Source organism: Leptonychotes weddellii, chromosome 5 (genome assembly GCF_054177405.1).
Source record: "Leptonychotes weddellii isolate Sample4059 chromosome 5, ASM5417740v2, whole genome shotgun sequence".
In the NCBI taxonomy this organism is placed as follows: Eukaryota; Metazoa; Chordata; class Mammalia; order Carnivora; family Phocidae; genus Leptonychotes; species Leptonychotes weddellii.
In genome coordinates, this window is record NC_138373.1 from 76384858 (window position 1) to 76394823 (window position 9966).

General features: G+C 45.7%; 1 protein-coding gene across 1 annotated transcript; it reads left to right on the forward strand.

The window, feature by feature from the left end:
* Positions 1 to 235: 235 nt before the first annotated feature.
* Positions 236 to 5494, forward strand: APOLD1 (apolipoprotein L domain containing 1). The gene is made up of 2 exons (XM_081821237.1): positions 236 to 471; positions 1748 to 5494. Exons 1-2 carry the CDS (start codon positions 469 to 471, stop codon positions 2489 to 2491), a joined length of 747 nt encoding a protein of 248 aa, XP_081677363.1. The 5' UTR covers positions 236 to 468; the 3' UTR covers positions 2492 to 5494.
* Positions 5495 to 9966: the final 4472 nt, after the last annotated feature.

Sequence of the window (9966 nt, forward strand, 5' to 3'; positions counted from 1 at the left end):
CATCAGACATAAGAGGGTTCCCTCCTTTCTTTTTCTTTTTAAAAAATGATTTTGTAACGATGTCTTCTCAAGAAACAGTATAATTGGTTAGCCTGGGGTACGTTTTTTGTCCTCCCATACAAGGTCATTAGCTAGTCTCAGGAGAGGAAAGGCAGGGTATGCCCCCTGGGAGAATGACAACACTTGTTTCAAGTTGGGGAAGAGCCTGTGGTTCTTTTCCTGCGTTTGGGGGAAAGCGAACACACAATGTTCATTTCCTAAATACGGGATGTGCAGTGTGGCTGGCAGGTCATTTTCCACCATGTCACATCCTTCTGGCTGAAGGCAGCAGGGGCTAGGACAGGAAATGGCAAATTCTCAGAATGAGACAAGGCTTTCCCAGGGCAGTCATTGGTTCTCTGGAACTATAAAACATGCTCATCCAGAAACAGCCTCAGATTTTTCTTTCCTGGAGATAGCCCGAAGTGAATGGTAAGTGGGGGAGCCGAGAGGGATTCTGTCTAAAAGACAGCCATTGGAATTGTAATACTGGGGTTATATTCTTGGTCCACCACGTATTTTGTGTGACGTTTCCTCATTTTGCTAAGAGGTGTCTTTGCCTGGAAATTTATCACTGGTGGATGGGATAATGGGGGCATGCAAATAAAATTAAGACCGAGGAGTCAGGAGACCAAGATTCTAGACGGTTTTGTGAAGACTCAGCTGCATCTAGACTGTGTCTGTATTTCGATTTTCTCATCTTTCAGAGGAGAATAATGATTCTGCTCTGATATCTCACAGTATTGAAATGCTCTATTTCTGTGGCTTATTTGCCACTTTCAAGAAGTTCCTAATATTGAGGAGTACAGTGGATATGAAGGTGGGACTCTGGCAATTAGGAAGGATGTACCTTTAACCCAGACGCACAGTTCTCTTTCTTAATCATCTTCAATTGACTTCAATTCAACTTGGTACAAGGTAGCCCTCAGTGAGTTGTTAAACAGCAATGTTGGACACTTTATTTTATTCAGCTGTTACTCATTTTTTAAGGAAGATTTCATCATAAAGAAGCATAATAGAATTAATTTAATGCGATTTAGTTTTAATTGTGCACCCACCAAAGAGTGAGAGTTAGAAAAAATAGCCCAAAGGACACCTTAGGCTTGATTCTAAGGTAAGAGCCTGGAAAAATAACAGGCAGAAGAGTTGCTTCAGGGAAACATCTAACTTAGAAAGATTAGTTTCTTACATTTGATCGTATGACTTTTGAGTTCTTTGGTGACTTGACTTTTTCACTCATCAGAGGGGGGAAAATGTATTGCAAAACTCGTAGGACCCAAGTCTTCACGTAAGGAAGGGGCTTTGTGAACTGGTACAACCTACCACCTGCAAAGTACTCCCTTTCAAGCAGAGCAGAGCCCTCAGTATTGCAGGAGACTTCCAATGCCACCACGCCCTCCCCACTGAGCTTACGTCTTATGGAACAGTTAATAAGTGCACCCTTAGCGTTCCCCGGCAGGGACGCGGACGAGAGCCTCACTCCCGCTTGCCATACGCGTTTTAAGGTCCCGAGAACTTGTGTGGCTCTTTCCAGATTCCCAAACCCGTCTTTGCGAACTTGACACACAGGCCTCGCCGGCAAATGACCGGTTTGTTTGCCCCGGCGGGGCAGTGGCCGTCGTGTCTAACTCGGGCGTGCGGGAGGCGCGAGCCGGGCGCGGGCGGGCACCGAGGCTCCGGGCTAACCGCGCGTGTGTGTCCCCCGCAGGGCATGGAGAGGCCGGCGGCGCGGGAGCTGCAGGGCGCCGAGGCGCTGCGCCGCTTCCAGGGGCTGCTGCTGGACCGCCGCGGCCGGCTGCACGGCCAGGTGCTGCGCCTGCGCGAGGTGGCCCGGCGCCTCGAGCGCCTCCGCCGGCGCTCCCTGGCGGCCAACGTGGCGGGCAGCTCGCTGAGCGCCGCGGGCGCCGTGGCCGCCATCGTGGGGCTCTCGCTCAGCCCGGTCACGCTGGGGGTCTCGCTGGTGGCGTCGGCCGTGGGCCTGGGGGTGGCCACCGCCGGAGGGGCCGTCACCATCACGTCCGACCTCTCCCTGATCTTCTGCAATTCCCGGGAGCTGCGCAGGGTGCAGGAGATCGCCGCCGCCTGCCAGGACCAGATGCGCGAGATCCTGAGCTGCCTCGAGTTCTTCTGCCGCTGCCAGGGCCGCGGGGACCGCCAGCTGCTGCAGTGCGGGCGGAACGCCTCCATCGCCCTGTACAACTCGGTCTACTGCGTCGTCTTCTTCGGCTCACGTGGCTTCCTCATCCCCAGGCGAGCGGAAGGGGCCACCAGGGTGAGCCAGGCCGTGCTGAGGGCCAAGATTCAGAAACTGGCCGAGAGCCTGGAGTCCTGCACCGGGGCCCTGGACGAACTCAGTGAGCAGCTGGAGTCCAGAGTCCAGCTCTGCACAAAGGGCGGCCGTGGCCACGACCTCAAGATCTCCGCTGACCAGTCTGCTGCGCTGTTTTTCTGAGAACATCCTTTGCCCTCATGACCGAGGCCAGAAACCATGCCCGTGGGATGCTCCAGATTTGTAGCTCCCTCAGGAAAACAACACCGAGTTGGATTAGGAGCGGAATGCAAAGGATGAGAAATACTGTTCTTGAAATTGGGGGAAGGAGGGAGTCCTCAGAGCCCTTCTTTTCTCATCGCCGTGACATCCTGCCTGGGGTTGCGTGCTGGGGACTTTTTACTCGCCTAATCCTATGGGCTATGTGAACTGAAAACTATTTTTCTTTTATCAAAACTGTTCAGTCTCCACACCGGTGGGCACCACTGTATTAAAGTTGTTTCAGGGTCCCTGCCCCAGCCCCGGTGGTTTGAGCAGAGGTTGGGGAGGCTGGGGGTGCGACCACCCTCTGGGTCCTCTCCAAGTCCCACTAGGGTTTGAGGTCCTCAAAATGCTTGTGAGAGGAGGCGCTAGCTTTAAAGCTTCTCTTCCAGAGTCTGTGAGTATAAAAAACTCCAGAATCCAGAGCAAATCAGGTCCCCTCTGAACTGTGTAGCGGGTTCAGGACGCAAGAGGGGCCTCTTCCATTGATACACCTTTCCCTCCACCCTCAGTGTGCCCCCTCTCAAATCCAGCCTGGGGCAGAGTGGATATTCCTGAGGGGTTTCATAGCCAGACCTCCAGATATTCTGGGAGGGAAACCAACTAAATGGTCGTCTGAATCCCACCCCCTTGCAACAAGCAGCTGAGGTCAAGGAAGATGAAGTGACTCACAACTTTACTTACTGGCATCCTAGTGTACAGAAGACAGCAGTGGATTTGAGTTAGATAGTCCTGGGTTTATTATAGGCTCTGCCACTACTATGGGACCCTGGCCACTTAATTCCTCTGAGACTTGGCTTCCTGGTCTGTGAAACAGATGCTAAAACATCACCCTGTTGTAAGGTATTGAGATGAAGTGCCAAGCACAGTGTCTGGCTCAGGAAGTGTGGCCCCGGGGCATTAGCATCACCTGGGAACTTGTTAGAAAGGCACATTCTTGGACCCAACTGTCGACTTAAGGAATCAGACTCTGGAGGTGAGGCCCAGCAAACTGTGTTTAAACAAGCCCACAGGGTGATTCTGACACCTATTAAAAAGTTAGGTTTTGAAGAGCACTGCAACAGATGTTCATTTCTGATCCTCTTGTGAGTCTTCATGAAGTCTCACGGCCTCCCCAGGGGCTCCATGGTCTTCAGAGTCGTTCACAGAAGGTCAAGGACGGACAGGGTCCCAAAAGTAAAAGCAAGAATGTGCGTGGGATAGGCCATTGCGACCTGGGGCGTTTTCCCACCACATGAAGTAAGGGATATAACATAGTAACCCCTCTAGAGGGCAGTGTTGCCCACTCATTGTAGGAACTGGTACACAAAGGAATGTGAACTTAATGCAAATTGACCTTTGTTACCTTCTCTGAAAACTGCCAGGCCATGTATTTTTTTTAATTTATTTTAAGTTTGTTATTTAATTGCTGTTTATTACTTGCATTTAATTGTATTTAATCACCACACCACGTTTAGAAAATAATAGGAATAGCAAGTTTCTGAACAGGAGACTGCGGAGGCTCTTTTCAGGAGATGAGGCTGAGTTTTGCCTTCCTAAGGTGGGGCATGAGCTGGAAATAGCATCGCTCTCCTTGAATAAGTCTCTCCCCAGGCTAGGGGAATTTTAGTCCTTGGTGATTTGAGTGATCCTTTTAGGTAAATGTGGGAAGTTCTGAATAGAGAGACCACGGGACGAATTTAGGCTTATCAATGGAGGTTTGACTTGCGGGCTATAGAAATGATGCAAACATATTTATCCTGAAGGTACTTTGCCAGCAAATAACACTTGACCTGAAAAGCAAACCTGTTTTGTTCAGGGAAAAAAAACCTCAATTAGGGGCATGTGAAAGAGGCACTCAGACCATGGCAGCCTGATGTCTTGTGAAGTTATGTCTTGTGGGTGATAGACAAATGGCTTGTGTCATATTTTCACATTGGGAGCTGTAAGGAATCCGTGAGCTCTCTCTAAGAAAATACTTATCATTTCTTCAATTTCCATTCCTACAACCGTAATGGTGAAAAATATGTTGAAAAGTCTTTGGGACCACACATGCAAAACTTGGCTGGGTTATTTAGTTATTTAACATGCTTTAAATTAACCCAGTCTACCCCTGTGTTTCCCAATGATGGCGGAGAATCTAAGGAACTATAATCTCAGTGCTGCGGGGAAGGCTTAGTGGCTCTATGTTTTTATTTTTCCTATAAATTGCAATTGGTCTGTATCCTGGTTTCTTTCGAAGTTGGTACTGGTTTCTTTTTAAACTGGTGTCATTTCTTAGACCACCTTGCATTGAATGCTAGCATTTTAGATCACCAGAATGTACTTCACATTGTTGTCCACCTTATGTCTCAAAGGTACAACTACTCCCTAACTCCATCTTTTATTAATGCTTAAGTTTGAGTTATAGTCTTCCAGTGGGTGTGTTGTTCCCTAGAAATAAACTGGGTATTTCAGGAAGCAACAGGAACAGCTATAGCAAACTTTTCCTATCATTAGGGTATTTTGGGGATATCAAAATCATAAACTCCCAAAGTTATCATTTCAGTGGCCCCCTTTACATCTAAGGAAGAGTGTCTACTTTGGAACAATACTTTGCACATTATAGGAGCTCAATGCATGCATTTGAATAATTTAAAGAACTGCTTAGCTATAGAAATAGGAATTTGTTGGTAACGAAATGTTATCCATCCTTTTCTGTGTCTGATACAAAAAGTGGAGCCTCTACCAGGATTTAGTCAAGTTCAGTTAAATGGATCCTAGAGACAAATATTTATTTATTTCTTTTGGGGGAATGCAAATAAGGCTTTTCCTTAAGGCCTTCATTCTATAAACAAACGGATTGAAATGGTATGTTGCAAAAGGAAGAAAAGAGAGGGGTATTTAGATTACAAGTGTACTTCAGAAAAATGTCCAAGTTTGAAAAATAAAAATTTTGTACTAAGATTCAAGTGCTTCTGTAAGCTTCTTGGGCTTATAATCGTTTGGATTGTTTTTTTTTCCCACAAAAAAAGGAGGTTTATTTGGTTCTGCATTTCAAGGATTCAGTAAAACTACATTCTGCTCTATGAAAAAAATGATCCTTAGCAAACATTCTGATCTTCATCACTTTGATGCATTTGCCCTCAGGCACTTTCATTTCCAAGATGGCAAATGTCAAGGTGGAATGTAGTTACTGGGAGAAAAAAGAGAAGAGTCGTGTAGAAACCACCCTAGATCAGATAAGGCAAACAATCAGTCAACTTGATATATTTCTCATTCAAAATCTTAGTGTGAAAAGGAAGTAGAGGGAAGTGAGACATTGCCATAAAACATTGTGCAGAGATAAATGGGGATACAGTTAAATGCAGCAATTTCTGAACAGCACATTTTTTCCCACTATAGCAAAATTAAGTCCTTTCCTTTCATTGAAAAAAAAAAAATGGCCCATTCCTCAAAATTTTGACCTTTCTGTAATTAATTACCTAATCTCATGTCTGCCTGCATATGAATTAATAACTCTGAAAAGGGGCAGATGTGTAATCATGTTCATTTAGAATATTCAGTGTTGAACCGTATAAATCAATTTTTAAAGAGTAATCAACATCTATTACAAGAATTCTCTTATTATCTAGAAGTCTCAGCAGTTTCAAAACCTTTGGACATAATTGCAACGTAGGAATTAATTGAAAGGAAACCTAGAATCAGCCAAATCAGCCTTCACAAAACCCAAACACCAGAGAGAGGCAGAAAGGAAGGGTGAAGGCAAAACTCCTCCAGAAATTTCCAGGAGACTTCACCTTGCAAGTAACTGATCTTGACCATGCAAGGCCAGTTGGGAAATGTAGTATTTTTAGCTGCCAATTAGCTGCTCCCAATATACCTAGGATTCTGCTTGTAAGGAAGAAAAGGAGGGTGGACATTGAGTGGGAGGTCAGCAATCCAAACAGAGTCTGTAGTGGTTGCTGCAGTGTTTTGAGAACTTCTGCCCTGGAGGGGCTCTCACTGAGTGCCAGCCTCTGAGTCTCCACCTTGGAAACTCCCCTGGGTCCTTCGAATGTTGCATGCACTATTAATGACTGTGCAGCCAAAAAAAAAAAAAAAAAGGCTGTGTTGGTAGGACTGTTTGCAAAGGCCAGCCACAAGCTGGGATCCTATCTTTGCGAAAGCATATGCTATTCCTGTCATGACAAGTGTCCTTTTAGTGATTTGCAATAAATCTCTCCTTGTTGAGTTGACAGGAGATTGGGATGGGGCTTTTTGCTCCTGGCAAACTCCTATGAGAGAAGGTAAACCCTGCTGTGGTCTGGAATAGGACAAAGAGTGAGCCCCAAGATCCGGAAATAATCCCTTAGTGACCAGAGAGTTGTTTGGAGAGGGGAAATCATGCTGATGAAGCAAGACCGCTGCAGGGGCTAAGAAGGAACATTAGGGCCCCTCCACACCCCTGATCCTGACTGGCAGTAGCATTAGGTTGTGGAAAGAAGGTCCTCCGATGTGCTCTTGCCTGCACAGGTAAAGCTTGGCTATACCAAACTACGTCTGCAAAGAATGATGTTTAATCCCATTTTGTATTTCCAGTGTAACCCCAGGGCTGGGAGTGCAGGCAGGCCTGTGACCTGATTTGCCCCAGGACTTTAGCAATGAGTCACAGCTGAGTCCTCTGCCTCCCAGATACATGGGGTAGTCACAGTATGGCTTGTTCCAGCATTTGTGTGGATACAGCTGCCAAATTTACCCAATTTTTGTAGATGGAGTCAGGGAAGGGTGATGATGTCTCACATCTTCCTTTTAGGTTCAAATGTCTTTTTCCAGGCTCCCTGGTTGACATGCATTTATTCTGCCCTCCCCTTGTTATTAAAATTGTACTCATGAAACGTTGAAGAATAATACTTTTCTCGGTGCTTAAGTAAAATGACGTGTAGATAATAAATATAAAAGGTGTGGATATTTAATGATAATAGTAATAGCTAACATTGATTGAGAACTTACTTGTTCTAAGTACAATTTGACATGTATTATCACACTTACCTTATAAAAATCTTTTGGGGTGGACAGTAAGATTACCCCATATTATTAGATAAAGAAAGTAAAGGAAGTGAGAGGTCATACAGCTAGCAAGAGGTGTCCCAGGATTTGAATCCTGGTAGCCTGACTCCAGAATTATGCTCTTTAGCTCTTCTGAGAGTGCATATATTCATAATATAAAATAATAGCTCATGATATTGACAACATTATGAACAACAAGCTGACAGATTCATTCATTCACCCAGAAAAATACGTATTGAGTACTCACCTTGTACTAGCTACTGTCATTTGTGAGCAGTGTAGACAGTGTTCTAGATCTTACAGTGTTAACAATCCAGTAAACTAGGCAGGGAAATCTTAGGCCAGTAGGTTAATCAATAAGAAACTAAAATGCAGCTTCGCAAATGACTAATATTTGCAAAAAAACAACGTGGGTGTGATTTGAAAATGATCAAACTTCAGCCTAGATCATAAAAACTTGCACACAGATATTTTGTAATGCTGCCCCAGATGTCTCAATCACGGCAAGACCTTGTGAACAAAACGTCTAGAATGGAAGGACACGCTTAATAAGAACTTTTTGCTAACCGCTGATGTGCTGGGAAGACATTGTCAGAGACCACACAGACATGCATTAAGAAATGACTGGTTCAACAGGCCTTTCCAGATCTTGTATAAAAACCTCTGAAAATGAAACTTCTGGGGCTCATTCCACTGAAACCACCACTGATCCTGCTTGTCGGTTTTCTTCCCATTAGGGGTGTGTACTCAATTCCACTGTGGTGGTGTGGCCTCATACTGCTGGAGGCTGGTGGGAGAGTTGATAGGTGTGAGTACAAATAAGACCTTAGGTATCATGAAACTATTCAAAATAATAATACTTTGTGGATGATTTGTTGTCATTTTTTTTTTTGAGATTTTATTTATTTATTTGACAGAGAGAGACACAGCGAGAGAGGGAACACAAGTAGGGGGAGAGGGAGAGGGAGAAGCAGGCTTCCCGCCGAGCAGGGAGCCCGATGTGGGGCTCGATCCCAGGACCCTGGGATCATGACCTGAGCCGAAGGCAGACGCTTAACGACTGAGCCACCCAGGTGCCCCAATTTGTTGTCATTTTTAAAGAAGATTTTATTTATTTATTTGAGAGAGAGAGAGAGAGAGAGCGCACGAGTGAGCATGAGTGGGAAGTGGGGCAGAGGGAGAGGGACAAGCAGACTCCCCACTCAGTGGGGAGCCCAACATGGGGCTCGATCCCAGGACCCAGAGATCATGACCCGAGCCGAAATCAGATGCTTAACCAACTGAGCCACCCAGGCGCCCCCTCATTGTTGTTTTTAAGACTTTAAGTATCTCCACACCCAACGTGGGGCTCAAACTCACAACCCCAAGAGCAGGAGTTGTATGCTCTACCGACTGAGCCAGACAGGCACCCCTGGATGACCTGTTGTTTTTTTGTTTTTTTTTAACATTGTTCTCTGAGCTTTTGCATAGTAAGCACAATTACTTGTTGGACTTTCATTCTTTCTAACTTCTCTGCAGCATTTGACGTTGTTGATTAGTCTTAAAACACGCTTCTCTCTTGAATTCTGTGACACTGGCCTTTCTTATTTGCCTCTCTGTTTAGCTTCTTGATAGCTTTCTCTCTCCTCCACTCCTAAGATTCCAGGGTTCCCTGAGCCTCAGACCTGCCTCCGTCATACAGGCTTTCACTGAGTCCTTCAAGTCCATTCCTGGTGTCTCACAGTCTTGGAGTCGACGTTGGTATGGATGAAACCAGAGGCAAAGAATTCTCTTAGGTCAACTGAAATTGGTGGGTATCAGATGAGATGCAAACAAAAGTGGAGGTCATTGGCTGAATAAAGCAGATTTCAGGAGCCTGTGCAGAATAGAAGGCCCTAGCTGTTTCCTCCTCGCTGGGGTGCTACACTTTGACTGCAGCTAGACATGGTCTTGCTCTTAACAGAATGTCTAAGAGCACCCTCTCTGTGTCTCTTACACAGACTTATCACATGATGCATTTTATTCAAGAGATTTGAACGCACCCAAGGCTCTTATGGACAGAAACAATATCTCCGATGGTGTTAAGCCTTCCCACTGTGTCTTCCCAGCTCCCACCCCAGGACAGGCTCCATAAGCACTTGTTGCATGATCCCCGCACACCTAGAGCCGAACATATCCTCCTTCTCCTCAGCAAAAGTGGTGCAGTTTCACAGTCTTCTGTTCCTACCAAAGAAAGCATTGGGATCCCTGGTGCCTACCTTGAAATCTCGCTGTCATTTCCAAATCTTCTCTTTCCCCATCTCTCCGAGAAGCCTGTGCCAAGGTATTGCCTTTCCATTCAACACCTCTCCTCTCCATTTTGATCCTTTCACTGCTACCACCGCCCAGTTACCCCTAACACCCGCAACGAT